Genomic DNA, 23447 nt, shown 5'->3' on the forward strand with positions numbered 1-23447 from the left:
TTGGCAAATTAGTGTTCCTAAAGCCTTCCTTTTTGCCTGTTCTTTTCTAGAGCTTGGAGAAATAAGATTTCACGTAATGCATCTGGGATTGGATTACTGGATTGAATTTTGCAAAGTACACCGGGGATAGCTGAGCCTGTTTAGAAAGCAGCTAAGCCCCTCTGAGTCAGTAAAAATTCAATTCATGATAGTTGATGGGGGATTTTTATGATGGGTTTTGTTTTGGCTACTTTATTTGCTGTTGGATGGTCATATTTCCTTTGAGGTATTTTATCAAGGTTTATTAAGTTTTTGGTGGAGGCTGTGGTGGGATACAGACGTCGTGTGAAAAGTATGATGGAAAAATGCCTTGAAGCTGGCATCCCTCCTCCTGCTTGCTTGTTTAACACAAACATTAATTTTTAAAGGAACTCTTCAGCTGAATTTGTGCATTGTGACCATTTTGGAAACCCACGGAAACATGATCAGAATTTATCAAAGCTGTGGTTGTGATGGGTTATTACTTTGCAGCTGGTCTCTTGTGTACTCAGGGTCTCCTGCTCCTTCCCTCCCTCTTCCCCCTTCTCTCCTGCTGAGAGTTGAGGTTTTGGTGCTCCAGCCAGGCCAGGCACATTATCCCAGAGCAGATGGAAATGATCTCTGTGATTCTGGTAACAGAGCTCAGGGTGCAGCAGGGGCAGAGTAATTTTTGCTCTCCTGCAGGGGTAGATCTCATCTCAAATAATAGTGTCTGAATTTAGATTCTCTCTGTAAAAAAGTTGGCCTGATTTTTTTTCCCCCTGTACTTTATTTTCTGTTTCCTAGCACAGTGGTACTGTGTTGCTGGTGCAACGGGGGGTTTTGGAGAATTTTGTTTGTTTGTTTGTTTGTTTGTTTGTTTGTTTGTTTTTGAAGGGGAAGGGGGTTGCAGGTTTTGTTTGGTTGCTTGTTTTTTTTGATGCTTTGGAGGTGAATTATTTGGAAGAGAACATCAGAGAAGTTTGCACAGTGCTGTGCAAGGAGAGGTGTGAGTGTAAGAACCTGGGGGTGACTGGGCTAAGCTGAGGAAAGGAGAACCAGGAAGGCTGCAAATTTCTCAGTGTGTGGAATAAGGTCATCGAGATCTCAAAATTAATTCTGAATGAGGTAAAAACTGCCATAGCAGGAAACCATAAAATATTTCATTGTAACCCTGTGTAGGATCCTTCAGTATCCTGTGCATCCTATAATGGCCCTGAGGATGAGATTGCAAAGTGTGATATGGGAGATGGCTGTAACCTCCTCTCCCTTAAAGAGGAAATGGGCAAAGAAGCAAAATGCTTTTGCTCTTCAAACAGGAAGAAATAATGGTTTTCTAGGTGAGGTTTAATGCTCTCAGCAAATCTTTGCAGATTTTACATTACAGTCATTTCCTCGAGTCAGACTTCCCTGCTGCCTGGTAAGTAAACACAGAAAGCATAGATTATCAGTTAAGAGTATCGACAGCATTTCAAGTGCTATCAGAGAACATTTAATTCAGTTTAATTTTGTGATAAATCTCATGTTTAATCCTCTGGTTGCTCTGTAATCATGTCTCTATTGATCTTCTCTGAATGACTGCATGCAGTTTAATAAACTTTGCCATTAACCCAAGCTTTCTAAAAGAGGAGATTGATTCCAGTATCAAGTCTGATAGAACCAATAAGCACCTGAAAATCATTAAATGTGTCCATTATAAAATATTTGCATTAAGATCAAAGTAAAAGTGTAGACATGAATTTGCAGCTTATTAGAGAAAGAGTTTGCAATTGGAAAGTCTCAGTATGTCAGTCAAAATCAGCAGCAGTTTTCAACTTGGCTGATTCAAGCTGACACCTCCTTTCATTTCTTATTCCTCAAATCCCTCTTTCATCCTATTGAGCAACCTCCTTCTCTCGTTTCCCAGCCATAATTATATCCTTTAATTTATTCCATCTTTTTCACCCCAGGCATTTGTTTAGTCCAGGGGTTTGAGGTCATTTTTGCCTCATAATAAAGCTGCAGCCTTGGGTGTCTTTTTGAAATGTTGCTTTGGATTTTCTGTCCTGAACTTCTTTTCTGAGGAGTGTCTAATCTCATGTTATATGGGATGAAGAAGTGGGGAGGGAAGTGCTGTGCTCCCTGTGTGTCACTGTGGCAGGGAAGAATGGGAGAAGGCAAGAACCCCATGCCCATGGCTGAGTGACAGCACTGAGGCTGCAGATGCTCATCTCTTCCCTTAAGGATGATGGAGAAGATACAAAAGACATTTCCCACCCCACACATCAGCTGGGGCAGAACAAGGGAAGTGCAGGAAGTGCTTGGGAAGGGTCTCTGGAATGCCCTGGCTGTGGTGGCTTGGCCTGATAACATTGAAGGGCTGCAGAGGATTGGAAGAGGAGAGATGGCTTTGCTGTTGTTCCCAAAATAAACAAATGGGCAGTGCTAGCCCTCACATGCCTTGTGGGGTGAGCAGTGATCACTCCTGTTTGCTGTCGGGAAGGGCTGCCTTGGTCTGGGTCTGGAGGAGGGACGTGTGCCGTGACCCCCTCACCCTGCACGACCTGTTTGCTCTCCATAACCAGGTTGTGATCCCCTTGTTCCCGGGCGCCTGCTCCATTTCCCTCTTCCAGGATTTAGCCCCGTGAAGCACTGATGGAACAGGATGTGGCTTTACTTCCATTTCACAGATGAGCTCTGCTGCATGGGAGGGCTGAAGCCCAAACTCATGGAGCCATTTATTTCCTTTGGAAAACCAGTCAATGGGAATTAAATAGTTTTAGGCCCCTGAATACCTTCTTTGTGGTCTAGGGCTTAGCTGAGTGCTGCAGGTCACAGGGGGAGATCAGGAATTCCCACATCCACCTCCAAGCCCCCACATGAATAACTCACCTTCCAGCCTGGCCAGCGCAGTCCTGTGCCTGGCAGGGCACAGTGGTGATAAGGTCAGACAGGAGAGATTTGGATACTGGCCCCTACAAGCAGTTTAGAAAACAAGTCTTTCCTAGGAAAGGTTTCCTTCCCAGTGCAGACTGATTTCCTGCTTATGGTTCTTATTCTCTTCAGCTATCTATTCCTGCTCGAGGCAGGTTTTACAGAGACAGGAGTTGGGATGATTCCTGCAGCAGGAATGGTTCCGAGTTCAGTCAAGGCGATGAAGTGGGGTTTGACTCTAAGTGCTGCTGAAGTGATGTGATTCACAGCTTTTGTAACTCCTTGCCAGTTTGCTGCAGGCATTAACAAAGCTCTTGACTTGAGATGTTCTGCTTTAGAATTGGATCCCCCGACTGTGCATCCCTACCAAGTTAAATTTGTAGCTTTTAGGTGGCTATAAACAAGAAATATTACAGTAATTGCTTTTTCCAGCCACTAAATAGCCCTGAATATTAGATGACACGTTTTAAAAGATCCATCTACAAAATATCTTGAATATTTGCAGAAGACATTATGTTTCCAGCCACAGCATAACTGTGAAGGAAATCCTCTTTTTCTCTGCTGTATGAGGTGGCTTTGCAGGTTCTGTGCCCTGAGATAAAACTGGAGAAGGCAGCCATCTCTGGTTTTCCCTGATCAATTATTCATGCTGTGTTCTGTGCCCATTTAACTGGAGACTCGGTATTCTACATACAAATGGAAGGGAGGATCTTTTTCACCTCCTAGGAATTGCTGTATGTACCTGGTGGGTTTTTGGGTGATCCCACAAAGACTTTGGAGCATCCACTCAGCCCAGAGCTGAAGCCAGGATGTGATGTCTTCACAGCTGTGCAAAAATAGAGGTGGAAAATGTGGCATTTTCCCAAGGGGTCTGGGCTCTGTGTCGGGCACAAGGGTTTATTTATACCTTTGTACAGGAACAGCAGAACGCTTCTGGTATTTATTTCCTCATGTGCATGAGTGAGGACTCTTGAGATAGGAGCAACTTATGTCTCCTTTGTAAGTGGTGCAAAGGACAGGGCAATGATAAATCTTGTCTGTTATGCTAAGCTGTGTTCTGAACTGCAGAGAGGGGGATTTGCCAGTGATCAGCACCGTACAATCCCTCTGAGTTTTTGATCATCAAATTTATCTTCACTGTATCTATTTCCCTGGGGAAGAGTAAGCCAGCAAATGGAAAGGTTACATATTGCTCTATTTCTTAAACTTTTGTTCTTTACCATTTTTTTTCAGCCTGAATGCTAGAAGGTGGTTTCATTTGCAGATGGGAAATGGAACCATTGTTTCTCTTTTCCCTCTAATTGCAAAAAGGTTTTGATCCTTTTCCTAATGAGGAATATTGCCAAGCTCACCTTAAGTGTTGCCGTCCTCAGGTCCTAGCTGAGCTCTCTTTCTCTCTCCTTATTTTCTGTATTTCTCTTTAAAATCTTTCCTCATCAGTCTTTTTGGCTGTATCCCACATGCCAAAAGAGTGGTAGAGTGAAGGAGTTCCTAGAGAAGAAGAAAGAAAATCCAGAGGAATATGAGACAGTAGGAGCTTAGAAGACAGAAAAGCTCCTGTGTTGAGTAGTTTGAATTCTTGATTTACAAGATGAAAAGAGTTGTTTTAAAATAGATTAACTTTTTCTTAAGGCTCAATAATTAAAACCCATTATTATTTGGAGATTTTTTGGTTGGGTGAAGAAATCCGCAGGTTGGATTACTCATGGATTGCACCACCTGGCATAGTCCATGAGTGGTTCTGCTAATTCTGCCCTTTCCTTTGCTCATTTTTGCGTTCTCTGTCTTGCTGGCTTGGGTGTGCAGAGGATGCTCTGCATTCCCTGTGTGTGTAAGGCTGCCTGTGTGATGCAGAAGGGCATGGCACGGACGTTTCCATCTCTCCCTACAGCAGTTTCCTCTTGTTTTTACCTGGGTTGTCTCAGGGTGGTGTCTCTGTCTCAGCTCCAGCCTCTACCCTTTTCTCATCCAGCCTCGAGGCTGACAGGGCAGCACAGCAAAGCCAAGCGTGTCCCAGCTCAGTGCCTTTCTGTGCCAGGAGATTCTAGGGAGCATCCTTAGACCTTTGGAATGCACAGGACTTTCCTGGTGCTGCACCATCTTCCCACAAGACAAGGAATGCAGAGGTGCTTCTGATTCAATTTACAAACCATAATACATTTTTTATGACTGCTGAGTGCTGTGCTAATGAATGGTGCCAGTGTGAGGCTGAAGTCATCTGTTTCCCAGTGCAGGGATGGCGGGGATGAGAGCTGTCTAAGCCCACATGCATTTTTCTAACCCTTCGGTAAGGGGGATATCCTTTAAATGTAAAATGTATTGGCCCACTAACTCCTTGCCTGGATCTATGGCCTGCCACCCCAAGTGCTGTTTGAATTATTCAGAGAACACAATACGCGTGAAGGGTGGAGGAGCCCACACCAGCTTTGTGCCAGCAGCTCCTGCAGTGGAATTGTATTTCCCTCCAGTGAAATCTGGAATGTGTGTTTTGATCAGTATATGCAAATCCTGTATAACTACTGATACAAATGTACAAAACTTTTATTTTTGGGAGAAAGTTTGAAATTTTAAAATATTTTTTTCCATTCTAAATGAGAAAAAAGGTGAAAATTAAGAGAACTATGTGAAGAAAAAAATCCAGAAGTTTTGGAGGAGAACTGAGGAGTTGCTCAATTATTTAGACATACTGAAATATTTGTGTTTCATATTGTTTTATGTGGTTCTTGATAACTGTTCAGTTGGGTTCTCTCCACCATGAACAGCCTGTTTTCCAAGGACAAATATTCCTGGCCCTGCTCTGACCTGAAGCTGCCCCTTGAACCGAGGCAAGGACAGCTGTGGGAGATGCCAGTCCCAGCCCGTGCCCACAGCTGGATGTGCTCCTGCTCCACACCAGGGCAGTGCTGTGCAAGGCTTGGCTGGCTGGGACAGTGCTGTGTCCTCAGGATCTGTATCACCATAACTGAGCCACTGGTATGTCACAGCATAGGGGACAACCCAAACTCAGCACTGCTTCAGGAGCTGGCTCAGTGCTCCTCTCTGCCTTACCTCTAATCCTAACTGGGCAGTGCAGGAGCACTGGAGCCCTCTTCCCTGGCATGGAGATTTAAAGGGAACATCCCTAGGGACTCTCTCCACATCTCTTTTCTATTTCTTTTCATTCCTCAAACAAAGAAAATAAATGTGAGCACGTGGCCCTGCTGCTCCCAGGGTAAGTCAAGCACATTTATTTAAGGCACAGTGCTGAGAGATAAACACGGGGCCAGTGGGAATGCATTTCCCCTGGCTCCAAGGGCTGCACGTGTGAGCAGCCCCGGGGCTGTGAGCTGGCTGGAGCATGGTGGGGTGGAGGGGTTTGGACCTGTGGTGTTGGCAGCACTGGGAGCTGGGGCTGATTCTGCTCAGTCATGCTCAGGGAGCAGGGATGGGCTGGAGGGGCAGCGTGGGCAGCACAGCCCTGGCTGCTCTGCCAGGATCAGAGCCTGGAGGTGCAGGGACACCTGGCAGTTGAAGAGTTTGCATGAGGAGTTGAGGAACGTGGCTGAGATGGTGTCAGCAGAGGACACGGATCCGCTGCTGGGACAGGCCAAGTCTCGCTGCTGTTGCAGCCTCAAAAAGGCAGCCCCAGGTGTGCTGGAGGTCACTGAGTCAAATCTGCAGCAAAGACATAACCTTGGACTTTGCTGGCAACTGGTTTTAGACCGAGAAAAGTCTCTAGAGAAAACACAATGGGAGTTTTAGGCTGGCAGAAGCTGGCTGGAGCCAGAGCTTCAGGATCTCTTGGCAGATGCACACAGGCTTCTGGCTGAACCAGTCAGAGCAGAATCAACTGTGTGTACTTTGCTTTCCACAAAGCCAGCAGCTTCAAGAAAAACAAATCCATGGCTCTGCAGTCAAGGCTGGCATTGCTCAGCACTTCCTCAGCACTGGCTCCAAGATGAGGTTTTTGCTAACTCAGGTTGTACAGGCTCCAGTAATTTCTTAACTGTTCTGCACAACTGTAACGTGTTATGGCACAGCATTTGAGTGACAAAAAAGAGAAGGGAGGGGAGAACAAAATGGCTGAGAATACAATGTCATGTTTGAAAAACATGAAATAAATGAATAGCAATCTATTGCTCTGATGCTCATCTTCATGTACGACACCAGCTTTTGCCAGGTCAACAGCTGGCACCAGAGTCTTAGATTTCCTCTACCTCCAGCTTGTATTTGCTGTGTGTCATTGAGGGAGGCCATGGCAGTACATTAGTTTAGAAACAGCTCTTCCCTGTATCCTTATAACACATTAAAGCCCAATTTTCAGGAGTGCTCAGCACTCCCAGCAGCTGCTGAAATCAATGAAGGCTGTGCTACATTAGAGAAAGTGCTCTATGGAGCCAAGTTCCCTGAAAAAAATCAAACCCCATGTGTTTCCCAATGACTGCTTAAAATTAGCAGATGTTTGGGACCTGAACATGTCAGGACTGTTGTTGCCACCTATAAAATGGGAATAGTGAAATACCTTTGGAAAACAGGCTATTGGTATTTGTTGAGTATCTGTCTGATACTATCTGAGTTGCTGTACAGAAAAGCCCTTGAGGAAATTAATCATTGTGCATGCAGAGGAGGGTGTGAATGGAGTGTCAGTAAACAAGGCCCAGGTCCACACCATGGACAAAGAGGAACAAACAAAATCCTGAGTGGTTGCTCATTAGCTGAACACCTTCCATTCTGTGTAGGGAAATAGGAGCATGGGATCATGTAATTAAAGATTGTATCTTGGTGTGCATCACAAGAAGCCTGAATTAAGGTGGTGGCTGCAGCCTTAATCCTGGCCTTTCATAACTTCCAAGCCCTTGACTTTGTAACCTCAATAATGTTGCCTTAATGTATTTTTGTGTGTAATTTAAATCGGCAGGACCTGAAAAAGAGCCTTCTGTTTATCAATGCTATTGTTAACAAATGATTTCGGGATGAAAAATCAAAGCAATCTCTTAGCTACAGAAGTGCTTTCACATAGCATATCTGGAGCAGACAGCAACTTGCTCTGCTATTGTTTTCCTTCCTCTGCACCACCCCAGCATCCCCCAGCCTGGCACTGCCTTTCATCCCCATTCTGTTGCACAATTGCTTTTGCACAACACTGAAACACTTTGTTTTCAGATTCCAGGGAGATGCAGGAGGCAATGGATTGCAACTTTATGGAATCAAAGCAAACAAAACAAGATTAAACCTTTCTGTGGAGGTCTTGTGGTGAAGGAATTGCTGGGATTAGTGGATGGGCTACTGTACCCAATATAGTTGACATCACACCTCTCTTCCCAGTCCCTTGCATTTTAAAACACCATAATAGTGTCACTGAGAATCCTTTTCTCTTTTGCACTGTGCTTTACTCCTGCCTTCTTTTTTTCCCAGGTGTTATTTTAAGAGTGTTTTCAATTTTTTCCCCCTATATAAATGCTTCTGAGAAACTAGCAGTTGATCAGAATACACAGTACATTTAACTATTTTATCTGGAGGTAAATTAATGGTAAATTAATAAGCATCTCATTTTATTTTTTGATTTTGATTAGAGGGACTGCTCAGTGCATTGTTTCCTGACCTTTACATCTTGTTGTTTCTGCTGGAATTAAAATAGCAAACTATGAAACATGTGAGAGGTATTGAAGATTTTGGAGATTTTCATCCATCAGCTGTAAAAATTCTCCAGTGTAACAGAAATACAGTAGGAGTTGATGGGGACTGTCAAGATATGATGGCAAATTGGGTACCCTTAGACTAGCAGTGTTTCTGAGGGGTTTTGGTTCAGTTTGTGCAGCGATGTGTGCAGGTTTGGGTTCAGTTTGTGCATGTTGCTGTCCTGGATTCCCAGCTAAGGATTCCCCCTGTGTGATGCTTCCCTGGGAGGGTGGGCAGGGCTGGCACAGGGTGCCCAGAGCAGCTGTGGCTGCCCCTGGATCCCTGGCAGTGCCCAAGGCCAGGCTGGACATTGGGGTTGGAGCAGCCGGGGACAGTGGAAGGTGTCCCTGCCATGGCAGGGGGTGGCACTGGGTGGGCCTTGAGGTCCCTTCCAACCTCACCCATTCTGGGGCTCTGCGCTGGCCAGGCTGCAGCATTTCTCCCTGCAGCTGTACCCTGCAGGCATCCTGATTTCTTGCAAGCTAAACCTCTGTACCCAGTGTAGTGGGTGGATGTGGGGTGGTGGTTTTGCCATCCTTTCTCTGTTTCTGTGCTGTTCCCTTTGGCTGTTCCTTGTCCTGTCCTGTCCCTCCAAGCTGCTGCAGCTGACAGCAGGCTGAGGGGCCAGGCTGTCCTAGGCTCGGGATGGAACTGGGAAACAATTTCAAATCGACTTTTGTAGCTGCTGAAAATGTACTTTCTTTTCCCTTAATTGGCTTCTTGCTTCTGCATTAATGATCCCAATCAAACGTGAATTGTTTGCACCTTGAAAGGCTCCAGAAGTTCCTTTCTTACAGGTCTGTTTGACACAGGTGTTTGGATGTCTGAATAGTGAACAGGGCAGACTGGCAGCTTCAAACTTGATTTGCTAAATACTTGTGTTTAAAGTGGAGTATTACACTGATATTTCATAACTATATGATGTTTTAAAAAATGTCTTTATAATTTCTTTACTCTTGGAGTGAAGGATAAATTGTTGAGTTCTGATATAGAACTGTAGAAGACTTTTGCAAGAACCCGGGGAGCAAATAATTGGAATATAGTTGTAGACTCTTGCAACTGTAATTTGGTTTAACTATCACTGCAGTGTAAACTACTCCTGTTTTTAATAATCAGTTTTTAAAAGTTGTATTTTACTGATGTCACATTCAGTGCAAATTCAGAAAGAAAATTTTTAAAACAATGAAATTGTAGTGCTAATCCACAAAGATGGTTTGAAATCCCTGAGCAGCACCTGAAATGTTCATCCAGAGAAATTTCTGCAGTGTGTTTGCTAGTTGTTTTTCATCCAGCATTCCCACAGAAAAAGCCCTGTAATAAGGAGTGGAACAGAGTTCTTCCCAGGTAGTTTTTCAGTTGTTGTCAGAGGGTGGACTGACTCTGGGGTGGGGCTCATAGGGGTGATGTGTGTACCCCACAACCCTGCTCTGCTGCCACTGAGGGTTTGATTTTTAATCAATGAGTTGTCATTTCTGTATCAAGAAGATGGACTTTGCTGAAATAAATCAGGCACAGCTCCCTTCAGACCTCCTGCCTTGAGAAATGACCTGAAGGAGCTGGGGGCTGCTTCTCCTGCCCTGGGCTGGGGCAGGGCTGGGCTGGAGCTGTGGGTGCTGACTGGAGCCAGGTGATTGCAGTGCCCTGCCAGGCAGGAGCCTGCTCAGCACCACAGGCCCTTCCCCACCAGGGCACCTACAGCAGCACCAGACTGATTAATGTGCCCAATAGAAATAAAACAAATGGATTTTTTTTTTTAGATTATACAGTACATTCATAAATATTAATGCACTTTTGTATTGAATTGTGTGTAATTACATATTTATACATTTAAGTCACCTTCCTGATACACTTAAGGCACTTTACTGATGAAAGATATCTCTGAAAGAGATGGTTTTAAACTGTGCCTAATATGTTTGTAGGATTTACTTAATAATGTGTGGGCTTGTATGCTGGCAGGAGAGGAGAAAAACCTCCATTAGAGACTGCAAGTGTTCATGGGGTCTGCTCAGGCAGAATGCACTCCATGGGTAGCTGCTGAAAAATGTGTCTCAACATGAAATATTACTACATCTTCTTATCTATGTAGATAAGGTTTGTGCAGTCCTGTCACCTTAGAGTAATTACAGCTTATTACTCTAATCATGATGATGCCTGAAGTCTGTAATTAAGATTGTGCTGGCTAATGTACTAGCACACGGCGTGGTACAGCTATTGTCCTATCTAAACAAGGGAAAGATAAAAATGGGATGAGGGAGAAAGGGCAGCAAGTGGGGAAGTGATTTATGCAGGGCTGTGGTTCCCAGCCAAGCACTGCCTCCACAGAGCCTGGGGGCTCCACGGGGCAGAATCTGAGATAATCCCAGGCACTCCTGCACCCTCAAACACGAGGAGAACACCCTGGGAGAGCCCCATTCAAACTACTTTTAATGCATGTTGTCCACCTGTGTCTAAATTTTTATTCTTTTATCGTGTATGTTCTCTTGCATATCCTCATCTAGTCTGCAGATGTATAATTTAGCCCACATTTCTCTGTACATATTTATTTTCAGGCCAAGTCGTGTCTCTGTTGAAATCCTTGAGAGGCTCTACCCCACAGGTCCCTCACCAAGGGTTTGATCCCCAGAACTCTGTCATGTTCCCCACAGTGCTGTCAGCTGGTGAAAAGCAGTCAGCTCTTCTGGAGGAACAGGGTTGTCTAAACACCAATCCTTATGGCTAAATTTCATAGCAAGCCCACCCACCACACAACATTTAAAGCCCCTTTCACAAGTTAGGCATGTCTGGAGCTCCTTGGCCTCTCTTTGCTTGTGAGCAGAAGAGGAACATTCCTTAATTTTGAACATTCCTGCCAATCGTTCTGCCCTGGAAGGTGCCTTTCCATCCAGGTTGGGAAGGCTTTGTGGATTTGGTGTCACTCATCTTTGCCACAGGTGTGTGAGCAGATTCGTTCCTCCCAGTTCTCCTGAGCTCCACGTTTCTTAGGTGAATCTGACAATTTGTGAAGCCTCATGCGGCTGTCTGGAACATGGGCTCTGAGGAAGGGTCATCCCAGGTACATGCACAGTGATCTGCTGAGTCTGATCCATCTGACACCCCCTTTAAAGCTAATAGGAACACGTTATTTCTTGATGGAAGTGCCTGGCCCCATTAGACATTTTATAAGCTTCTGGAAGCCTGCCACTCTTTCATTTAGATCACACACAGCTGGGGGGAAAAAATCCCACAAAAGCTACTTAGTCATTAGAAGAATTATTTTTTTTTCCCAGAAAGTTTCCCCTTTGTTCACTCCTTCAGCCTTTCACATTTAGAATGAATCCTCTTGAACAGCATTTGTATCTACAAACATGAGCTCTGTGTTTTAACAGAAGACTTTGCTGGTATAATGTTCTACTCATAAAACATTGGATTTTTTTTAGGCTGAACTGAAAAAAAAAAAAAAAACTGTCAGCAGCAGGATAGCTATCCTAAGTTACAAATCAGTTCTAACATATCATATCTGCTATTTCATAACTGCCCTTGCTATCCAGGAGGTGTGTTTGTGGATGCTGTAGTTTTACGACTGTTGGTGGGGAGCACTGGTGAAATAGTTACTAAACCTGAGAATTTGCCTTCCTGCATTAATAGCATGGAGCTAAACCTAAAACCTTCCTGGGAAGGGAGGCAGAAGGTGTGCTGAGAAAAGAAAAGAAAAGAAGGTGTGCTGAGAAAAGAAGGTGTGCTGTGTGTGTTCTTGCTTTTGATTTCCTTGGGCAGCTCCATTGGATCCTGCAGCTTGTGTACAAGGAGATCCCAAAGCATTTAAGGAAGATCAGTGCTACTCCTGAACTCTTTTCCAGTAGAGCCAGGGAGGAACCAGTGAGCAGACACAGAAGGTTCTTAAATTTCTGATCCTGTGTTGTAGCTAAGGATGCTCAAATTCTCTTTGATGAGGCTGGATATGGCTCCTAACTTTTTGGATATGAATAACACTGTGAAGAAAAACCCAGGGAAAAGTCCTGTGGTGAAGGACTTTTCTTCTTAGGTGAAAAAAAGATAGAAGAGGTAGAAAAATGTCTTACAGCTTCTGTTCAGTCCTCCCATCTTTAATGCCTGTAAAATCATTCCCTATGCTAAATATCAAATTTTAACAACTGTCTTCAGTTTAATTAATCATCTCATTGGTTTCAGTTATGAATTTTGTGAAGCACTTGTGTCTTAGAGAGTCATTTAGGGAGCAGTCTTTAATTAAAGCCAAACTGCTTTTTGCCTTTAGGCATATTTTTTTTTGCATAAAACGGTGCCATAATTTGAATTATGTTCTCCTGAGCCTCAGTCTTTATGTGACACAGGGACCAATAGCCCTTCCTGGTGTCAGTGACTATAAACAGCAGCTGAAAGGCTCACAAGATTACCCAGCACTTTATGGTGGGCATGGTAGCTTCTGGCCCAAGCAGTCAGTGCTGAAAGCACCACTCTGCTCCAGGAACTTCCCCTGACAGGGCAGCACCAGAGCCCGACGTGGGCAGTTCTGGCAAGAGATGTGACTCAGCCTCCTGCATTTATTGGGTGCAGAATATGCACTGTAATTAACATCTTCTCAGTAGCTTCTCATTCTTCTCTCCTAATGAATTCTCTAGCCTTCTCTTCCTCTGCCTTGAATTCTGTGCTGTTGAAAAAGATTCATTTCAAGTAACATTTATTTGAAATGAAAATAGGGTTTCTGTGTGTTGCAGGTTATTTGTAAGAAAACAGCTGTGGGCTAAGTGACAAATCTCACATTTGTGTTACAAGAGTGGAGTATTTCTTTATAGACAGACATCAATTCTGGGGGTTAAAGGGTCAGTGACAAAGTTTTCAAATACAAGTTGCTTTTTTCATGCACTTTTCACCCCTCTCCCTGAGATCTGGAAATCTACTGCTTAAGTCAGGCTTGAGGGAAGTGTGCCCTGAAGTCAATGCAGATTCATTGGCCCTAATTGGATTTAGGTTAGCTAGTGCCTTGGCTTCTCAAGATACAAGAAATAATAAAAATAAATATTGGAAAGTCAAGAATTGTTTAAATCATTTCAGCATTATAAACAAACGCTGTGTTCTAAATGTGTGCTGTCTTGATACATGAGATGCTTATGAGAATTGAGGTTGACTGTATGAAGTCTCAAGGGGGATGTGTGTCCTTCCATGCACTCTCTTCATCCTGCCAATTTTATTTAGCTTTTGCCTGTGTTTTGATTAAGAGGGCATCAGTGAAGAGTGGGTTTGTTCCTTTTCTGGTGACTGCAGGACTGCCCTGAGAGTGCTTTGCTGATCACCTGGAACCAAACCAGAGCTGTAGTTTGACCACTGTGTTTTTTTTTTCCTCCCTCTGCAGAAGGACGTAGCTCTGAAACCTCAGGAACGTGTGGAGAAGCGACAGAACCCTCTAGCCAAGAAGAAACGGGAAGCACTTACCAATGGGCTGTCGTATCTTCCAAAAAAGAACAGGTTCCACCACCACCACCAGTACAGCTCCGACCGGGAAAATGACCGAAACCTGTGCCAGCACCTTGGGAAACGGAAGAAGTTACCCAAGGGCCTCAGACAGGTGGGACACAAGTTTCCTGCTGCGGGGAGGGAGGGCTCTGCCCGTTGGCTCATGGTATGTAGAAGCCAATTTCTTATTTTGTAGGATGTCTTATTTTAATGATTTTGTAGTTGTTTTGTTCTTGGGCTCTTGGTGCGACATGGTGCACCTGGCACTGGCAGAGTGAGAGGGAGAGCAAGTGGTGCATTGATGCTGACCTGACTCATAAATGTGTAAAGGGGGGAAGAGCTTTCCACAGGCTGGCTGTGAGACTGTCAGGGCAAACAAATGGGGTCCCTCTGTGACTATGAGGCCAACTATAAAGACCTTCTTGTCTTCAGGCTTTGTACACAGAAGCAGAAGAGCCCTCTGAACATCCAGGGTGAGGTGAGGCAATTGCAAGAAGGGCAGTTCTTAATCAAGGCAAAGCTCTAAGACTGATTAGAGTGAGGACCTCATTTGTGAGGTGTCAATGGTGCTGGTATCTGCTCCCCTGGGTTACTGATCACCCACCCTAAGCAAGAACTTCTGCCTTCCCAACAGTGGTGGAGGTGAGCAGGCAACATCCAGCTTTGCAAAGCTTGAGGCTTTAAACACTGTATTTGTCTTTGTGACTGTGCAGTGTTGTGTTTGTTGTGTTTTTTAAAGAAGAAAGTGTGACAAGTGCGATTTCTATGATGCTGATACTAGTACATGGTAGTAGTGACTAGGTTAGCTTTTGCCTGTATTTGAGTGATATTAATGACTCTTGAACCAAAATTTAAAGGTTTAATGGAGATGGCTGATATTCATGGAATCAGTTTTCATCCTTGTTTAGCGCAAACCAAACCTTGCTTGGCAGGGAAACTCGTAGAAAATAGTGAGAATTCACTGCTTCTCATTTTGTGAGTTCAGAGACATGGAAGGAACATTGAGGGTGACAAGTATGCTGAGTTGTATTCAGTTTTGATATACAGAGTTAGAGAAACTGGAAAGAAATAGGTTTTCATTATAATTTTGAAGCCTATATGTTAAGCTGAATATAGAAATACAGTAAGAGACTATGCAGCACTTTAGCAGAACAAAGACATTGTAAAATGCCTGTTCTACACTACCAGCTGTTAAAGGTGTTTCTTCTGATTTAATTTTTCTTGGTATTTTAAAGGAAGTTGGGGAAGACTCTTCCGGATACTTGATGCAATGATTCCATTATCTGTAGATACTGAAGGTTGCTGTGTTTCCTTGATTGTTTCGGTGTTCACCTCAGTGGTCTCTGTTCTGTTTTGGTCTGTCAGATGTGTCTGCTTTGGGCAGCAGAACTGACTGTGTGCACTGTGAACTCTCCTAGTGGGACCTAATGTCAGGTGGAATCTTTCTGCCCAGAATTTCATCTGTGAAGGAAATTGGCCTCCCTGCTGTTGCAGATTATTTGTGAGGTTGTGTTTTTGGGAATGAATATGCATTGGCTTGGAAGGTATTGAGTTGACAAATACCATGGAAAATGTTTTTCCTTTGACCTGATAAATCTGAGTAGTCTGCCTAATTCCTAAGGCATACCACTGAGAGGAAATAAAGTATCTTGCTCAATGTAAATGTAATACATTTGGTAGGGGTAGAGCTCCTCAGATAAGAACATTTAAGTCTTATGAACAGTGTAGGTGCTGACAGACCCATACAGCTTTGGCACTTAACATGGAAAAAAGATGTCATGGAAAAGACTACAAAGTTCTTTGGAAAGGCATGCCTACCACCTATAGAAAGAGTTTGGGCTAAGCATTTTCTGACCTCTTTCAAGAGAAATGGTGAAGAGCACAAAAGAAGGAGGAGATTGCTAAGTCCTGAGCATGCTTTTTTCTGATGATGTTACACTCTTCCACCTCAAGTGACTACTGGCTGCACACCTTGGGTTGGTTTCCCCACCCAGATCCATCCCACCAAATCCCTGGGCTTCTGAAGGGGAAGTAGATTTGTCTAACAACCTTCTCAGATGGCAGTGAGCCAAGAATGTGGCCACTGTGGTTTGTGTGTGACACAGCAGGAGTGTCCAGAGCCACTTAAGGTTCAGGAGGCTTCTGCATGTATACAGTGTCCTTGCTATATTAGGACTTTCTATTTGATACATAAACAATTTATCCTGCCTCTGCTGTCCCTGGGGGAATCCTGAATTGTCACCTGTGATTAGGGTAGCTGGATGGCGGGATGCAATCTCAGAGCTGTCACTTGAATTCCTCTGCTCACAGGAGACCTTGGCTGCAGTCTGTCCTTGCTGGGACACATTTTATACCTGGAGATCTCATTCATAGTTTTTCCAGTGGTTCACAGTCATGTTGGATATGCTTTCCTGTGAAATCTGTTATCTGCTGGAAGTAGCTCTCACTGCAGGATTTAGGGTATGAAGCTCCCTTGTCAAACAGATTTAGTTGAAGTCAGCTATTGAAAGCATTGCTAATTAGTTTTCAGAGAAAATCCTCGCAGTATTCATGCAGGTATTTATCCAGCTCTGCTGAAATGCCTACAGGTTTATTGAAATCCAGAAAATGTGAAACTGTAGGTTAATTAAGGCTCATATTTTACTAGCGAGAAGACTTTTGAACTCTGCTTTGTGAGCTTTTATAAATGTGCTTATTAAATGCCTCAAGGAAATTTTAGTGTTAAGCAAACATAAGACTCATCAGAATATTTCTCCAGCGTTTTAAATTTAATTTCCTTTACGTTAATTGGTGATGGCATGTTTTTATGTGCTTTCTGTAAAAATCATTTGGAAATCTTAAAGTGAACATTTTTAAACTAGTAAAAGGGTGGCAAACATTTTTTAATGGGTTTTAATGAGATTTTATTCCTCGAGGTCTGAGCACAGTGGGGCATACCAGGAAACAATGAGATTTCAGGGCACAAGGAGGGTTGAGAGTATTTTGATAATGAGGGGGAAGGATCATTTCTCCTTGTTCAGTGGGTGTGTGATTTGGAAAGAGCAGAAGACCTTCATTTCCTTCACTGTTTTTCTTCATCTGGTGGGAGGTTCTTGCATCTTCTTGCAGAAGAGGATCATCTCTGGATGTGCTGCTAAACCAAAAGTGTATGTGTTGGGCCAGGGGTGCCTTGGCTGGCTCTCATGGCTCACTCTGGCACGAGAGCCAGGGGCTGCTGGGCTCTGCCTTTGCCACCTCATTGCAGAGACGCTTCCAGAATATCAAATCCCAACCCCAGATACTGCAGGAGTGCAGGGAAGGAGACAAATGGTAATAAATAGGAGGCGGAAGATAAATAGAGGGAAGAAAACTCATGATGGAGAAATGAATTAGGAGGTAAATTGTAACGAGATAAAGGAAAAATGGGAAGAGCAGCAGCAGAAGATACACTGCTGACTCTGGCAGTCCCCAGCTACAAGTGTTATAAACCATTGGCTTTCACCTCGTAGTCCATTACACGAATCAATTAAAGGGGAGGGAGGGGAGCGTTGAAGCTGTTCCTTCTCAGAATTAAGTCCACAATCCCCTCGGCAGTCTCGCTCCGAATCTGCGCATCTTAAATTCGAGACTGCCGAGCCTTTGGGTGGCCCGATCTGGGCAGCCATCCGTGTCCCCTGCCACGGACACGGGACAGCACCGCGTGCCCGCGCGCCTCGGGCAGCGGAGCAGAGTGCCGAGGGTGGGATCCCCGGGTGCCTGAGGTCGCCCTGCGGGGACTGTGCGGCCTCGCGGGGCTCTGGGGGCTCTCTCGGGTCCCGGGGCTGGGGAGCACCGGGCAGGGAGCGCGGCTGAGGGGGCTGCATTGTCACCGGCGCTGTCACCGGCTGCATTGTCACCTCCCCCGGGCCCGGGGAGGGCTCACTGCGCTCACAAGCGATCTGCAATGTGCTATTTACAGCTTGGGTTCGCAGGCTCTCAATGACATCTCAGTGCTCTTTAGCAACTGCTTTCGTTACTACCTTTCTAAGAGCTGCTAATTGAAAATGAAAAATTGCGGGTGGGCTCTGGGAGCAGCTACAAGTGGGATACGCAGCACGGAGAAGTGTTTCATCTCTTGGGCTCCCTACTGTAGCTCTGTGCAAGGGAAGAAATGGGGATGTATTTCTGCGGCGTGAGGTCAGACACTTTGGGAATCCTGCCTACAGCCTGCATCACCCGGAGTGAGTGATAAAGGCCTGAACCGCCTTGAGCGCAGCCGCTGGGATTTGGGATTCCTTTACGGGCAGCCAGCGGATTTCAGTGGCTATCAAACTGCTGAAGAGCAGGAAGGAACCTGGGCTGTGAAACGACCTCGTCCAGGGCAACACAGGGGATTGGACGCTGTGCGGGGGAATTTTTGGGCTGGTTTTGCACTGCTAGAGGTCTGGCATTGTATGAAGTGACAGGAAACATCACTACTGAGTGGTAGAATGTGGGACAAAGTCCCATGCCTTGGGAGTAGTACCAGCCAGGATCAGATCAGCAGGGATATGGCCACACATTGATGGAAAGGGAGATAATGTTCCCGTTCTGTAGGTAAAGGGAGAAGTTGCTTGGGTTAGGGCTTGTTTCAGATTCAAACTGCTAGTGCAGCCGCTTTGAAATGAGTGGATTTGCTGTTTTTGCTGCAGCCTACACAGCGTGGTTTGATTCTGTGCCAGTGTGGCCAAAAGTGTGAAGGCACCTACAGCAAGTGTCACCAACAACAGGACCTGCAGGGGCCACTGCCTTAACAAAACTATGTTGGAACCATGTCACTCAAGCACTGGTTATTAATGTAGCATATCAAACAACATTCAATTAGAAAAATAACCCATGAAATGATGAAAAAAAATCAGATTACTGCTCTGAAAGGATAGAAAGGGCCATATCTGGGTAACTGAGCTTTGAGGCTACATCACAGCATGAGTGGGTGTAGTAATACAGTGGGAGAAGATGCTCATGTGATAACAGGCATGGGTAGATCTGGGCTTTGAGAACCCGTTGTAGGATAAAAAATGGGAAAGAGATCTGTGTGGGAGGGATGAAGAGGTGAGGCTTTGCAGAGATGTGGGCTGGACTGTGTGGGGTTTTTGAGGGGTAAATGTTACACATGGTGTGCAGAGAGAGGGGGATGCCTAGAGAGGAGCAGGTTTTGTGAGTGAATATTCTCTGTCTCTGCTAATGTCCAGCTCAGTTTATCCAGTCCACCATGTGCTGTGGACATGCTGAGTGTTTCATGCTGGCCAGTTGGTAATTTCACCCCTGGCAGGGACCCACACTTTATCTTCACACATGCATGGTGTGTGGATTCCTGTCTGTGTGGAAGCATGTGCTGAAAGCTGGGCTGCCATTCAGTCCCCTTCTCATTTCCAGTTTGGAAAGCACCGTGGGTGACAAACAGTGCTTGAATTACAAGCATTTTGTGATTCCCGACTGCTGTTTGCCTCTGATCAGAGGCCACAGAAATCTCCAGCTGCACTTAACCCTCAGTCACGGTATCCAGTGCGTCATCTGTGAAGGCACCCAGCTGCTCCAAAGCATCCAAACAACTTCTGGGCTCTGATAATATATAATTGAGCTCAATGGGCACAGAAAAGACTGTTGTTCTCTGCAGAAAGGACTGAAAAATGATGTATGTGGTTTGTGTGCCTGTTGTTCCATGCTGCACATCCCCCATGACTTCCCCGAGCTCCTGAATGGGCACTTTGGATTCCAGGAGAGCACACACAAAGTGAGGCTCGGGGAGTGCAGAGCTGGTCGTAGGACACCAGTCTGGGCTGGGGCAGGGCTGTGCTCAGGCAGAACAAACCCCTGCAGTCATTGATCAGTGCTCGGGGAGCTGCCACTCCACCAAATGTTCGCCTGCAGTGACGTGTCACAAGCGTCCCCCCCTCATAATCACCAGTTTCACCTGCAATTTTTCAATAAGCTATTGAATTATACCTCTCTAAATGATACACTGCAAATCCAGCAGGTCCTAATTGCTAATGATGGTTCTGAAAGACTTTCATTTGACTGTAATTAGGTTTGCAAGCAATCAGCTGCCCTTATCAGGATGGAAACACATATAATGTAAAATACAGGCTGGTGGGAACGGAGCGTTTTCTTAAAAGGAGGAGGGAAGAGGAAGATGTTTTATTAGCAGAAGCTGTGACATATTTTAACACCTTGAAAACATCATGTGTGAAATTAATTCTGCTCAGTATAATACCATCTGGCAATGTTATTGTTCTGTATATATTGCCATGTAAGTGTGCTTTTTTCGTCTGAGTATGAGCTTGTGTTTGAAATAGTAACCATGAGTCAAATTGATTACGAAGGATGTTATCCTTGCTAGAAGGCTTAAAAATATATTTTGGGAAGTCCCAGGGACTCAAAATGGCTTCTCCATGAAGAGCTTCCCTTGCAGGGCTGGTGAGGGTGGAAGAAAAGGGCTTTGTATCTGCCATGCCCCTGTCCTGTGAATGAGTGTATGTGCCCAAAGGCAAGAGGATCTCTACCCAAATACTGTTTATTGATGCTGAAGTAGCAAATGCCTCAGAACCACTGTATTTGGTATGATGGTTTGATCCTGTCTGTGTGCTGCTCTGTGCACTGCCCAGCTCAGAGCCTGCTCTGCCTGAGCAGCTTCAGCACCAGTTCAGGCACAGAGCCTCCAGGCACAGATACAGAACAATACAAGCTTAAAACTTGGTTAGAGGCTGGTGTTTGGCCACTCTGGATGAAATATCAGCTGTGGGTTGTCCCTTGATCAGGACTCAGAATGGCCATTAGCACCTGACATGGTGACTGAGATTGTTGTGATACTTCTGGCCTGTGGAGCTTGTACAGTCAAAGAGGAGTGTGGAGGAATGCAGGTCACACCTGGACTCAGGAATAAGCAGTGGGATATTAAGATCTCCCCCATTTCTCTAAAGCTGATGGTGTGAGCTGATCACCCCTGGGCTGAGGCAGAGGAAGGGTTTGTTTGCCTCCTGTGCCAGCACATGCCACCACTGTTGTGGTTGAGTGTGATCAGGCTTGTGAGAAAATGAACAGTGTTGGCATGTTTTTATTGCTGATCTAAATATTGTCACTCTTCCTGCTCTGCCCTGCTGCATTTCACTTTGTCTTTTGGCTCCAGTTTGCTCTGAGATGGAGTTGCAGAAATGTCACCACGCTGTTACCTGATCAGGTAATGCTGTAACAGAGGAAGTGTCCCTGTGTGCACAACTCCCAGTAAATTCCAACTGAAAAAAAGGAGATTAGAAACAGTCACTTTTGGGCTAACCTAATTATATTAATCAATTAGACATCTTGAGAATTTTAGTAAAAAAAAATAGTTTCTTGTGCACAGAGCAGGTATTGTCTCTCAGGATTATCTTTTTTCTTTTAATGTTGGCACCCTACTTTAATTGAAAACTTAAATGATTGTTAAATGTGTCAGGAAGTGAACCATATTTTAAATGTTCAATGCAATCAATTGCTGTCTTAAAATTTTCCATGCATGTTACCAGTAAGGAATTAACCAAAAAATTAATTTTGACTGAGTCTGCCTGGAGATAAATTAAATGCTATCTTAAGTATTACAAGACAGCATAATAAAATGACCATTTTTAATTTGAAAAGGAAGTCATCCAGAACTTCTTAAAATATTTTTTTGTATCTTAGAAATAAATTTAGGTCAAGATTTCTAACCGATAGGTTTGCCTGCAGATTAATTGCAAGCACAGAAGTTCATCCTCGCATTTGTTATGAAAATGTAGATTGTAGAAGTTATGTTACTTGATTGTTGTTTTTTTCCTCTACAGACTCAGTTTTCACCGGGACAGGAGGTGTGAGGGAGATGGGTTTGGCTGTGGCTGTGGCTCCCAGCAGCTCAGGTTTGCAGCATTGCTGGGGTGCAGGCTGGGGGCAGGAGCAGGGGCTGCTGCAGGGGCTGTGCTGCCCCACTGCCACTGCTGGGGCTGGAGGAGCTGCAGGAGCAGCAGAACAGCCTCGCGAGCGTCTCAGCATCCCATGGATGCTCACACTCTTGCTTAGGCTTTTGCATCCCTAGGTCCAGCTCCTGAGTGGTGTAACTCCATGGGTTCAGGGGCACAGACCTGGGCCATGGCTTTGAAAAATGCATAAGGACGCTTTGAAAGTGTCAGTGAACGGCACGGAGAGGAACCGTTCCCTTCCCAAGGGGTGGAAGGCTCCGGTGCTTGGCCTTCCCAAGGGAAGCAGCAGTGCCTTGAGCTGGCCAAGTGGGCTGGCTTTCTGCCTCTTGGTAGACTAAAGGCAGCTTTAAGAGCTGGCTGATTCCAGTCCCTCGGATGTGAGGGAGGCTGTGACTGTCCTGGGTCTGAACAGCAGCATTTGGGATCTATCACAAGTGGGGAGCCAAGGGTGGGGGAATGGCAGTGTGCAGTAAATCCCTGAGAAACTCCAGGACAGAGCTCACACAACTGCTTTCATGGTTTGCAGTGCTTTAAAGGGGGGCTATTGTGGAGATTTTGAGCTTTCCCTGGATTTAGCCTGGTTGGCTCTGGCCTGCTCCAGAGGCCACCTGTGTCCCCAGAGGTGGCATGGCATTTCTGGAAGAAGCAGAGTGCACTTCTAAATTCTCTGCTATTTATTTCAATTTGGCAAAAAATGACCTGGGTATGGAGCTTAAGAGAATTACTGATAACCTTCCTCAACCTGGAGAAAGTTGTTCTCTGCTTTGTGGAGTTTCAGAAGTGGTAATGTAGCAATTTCATAAAATCAGGACATCTTAATTTATGTCCAAACCCACTGAAATGGAACAAACTTTTAAATCTAAGTCACCCATTTCCTATGTTTAATGCTTTATCAACAGTATATGAGCACTGTGCACTAGGAAGGCCTCCTCTGTTATTAGCAAAATGTGCCATAGGTGATTATTTTTTCTAACCTTGCTGTACTCTTGAATAATGCCAATAGATATTTGGATCAGTTGTGGAGCCAGTTAAAGAACACAGTGTGGCCATTACTGTGTAAGGCCATGACTCTTAAAAGGAGACAAAACAAACTTCTCCTTTCCTCCTGACCTTTCCCTGCAACAATTTTTGCTGCTCAATATTGAAATACAGTGAGGTTCTGTGAGCAAAAATGAAAGAGTTACCCTTAAGAATTTTTATTAAATTTGCTGCAAGAATACAAATATTTTTATAGAAGACTGATTGCAAAAGTTACTGTGGTTTTGCATTTCCAGTACTGTTGGAAGTTTGTCTCTAAGATCAGCAACACTGTACTGACAAAAGGCTGTGACAAAATACCTACTCCTGATGTGTCTAATTTCCCATTTTTTAATAGTCAGTGGGAGATCAGCTACACATTTATCCATCTGTATTGGATCAGCTATTGAAGACTACTGAAATTAGTTACTCTTTTGTGAGTGGACTTTCTTGAAAAAACTAAACTTGTAGCAAAGTCCCTCCTTACTCAGG

General features: G+C 44.7%; 1 protein-coding gene across 2 annotated transcripts in view; it reads left to right on the forward strand.

The window, feature by feature from the left end:
- The window catches only part of AUTS2 (activator of transcription and developmental regulator AUTS2), a 774806-nt gene that overhangs the window by 200028 nt on the left and 551331 nt on the right, over positions 1-23447 (forward strand). For both annotated transcript variants that reach the window (XM_062507061.1, XM_062507062.1), the window contains exon 2: positions 13916-14128. In XM_062507061.1, the coding sequence (XP_062363045.1) occupies positions 13916-14128 (213 nt within the window). The remainder of the gene's footprint in view (positions 1-13915; positions 14129-23447) is intronic.

The sequence above is a fragment of the Cinclus cinclus genome, chromosome 22, assembly GCF_963662255.1.
Source record: "Cinclus cinclus chromosome 22, bCinCin1.1, whole genome shotgun sequence".
NCBI classification, from domain to species: Eukaryota; Metazoa; Chordata; class Aves; order Passeriformes; family Cinclidae; genus Cinclus; species Cinclus cinclus.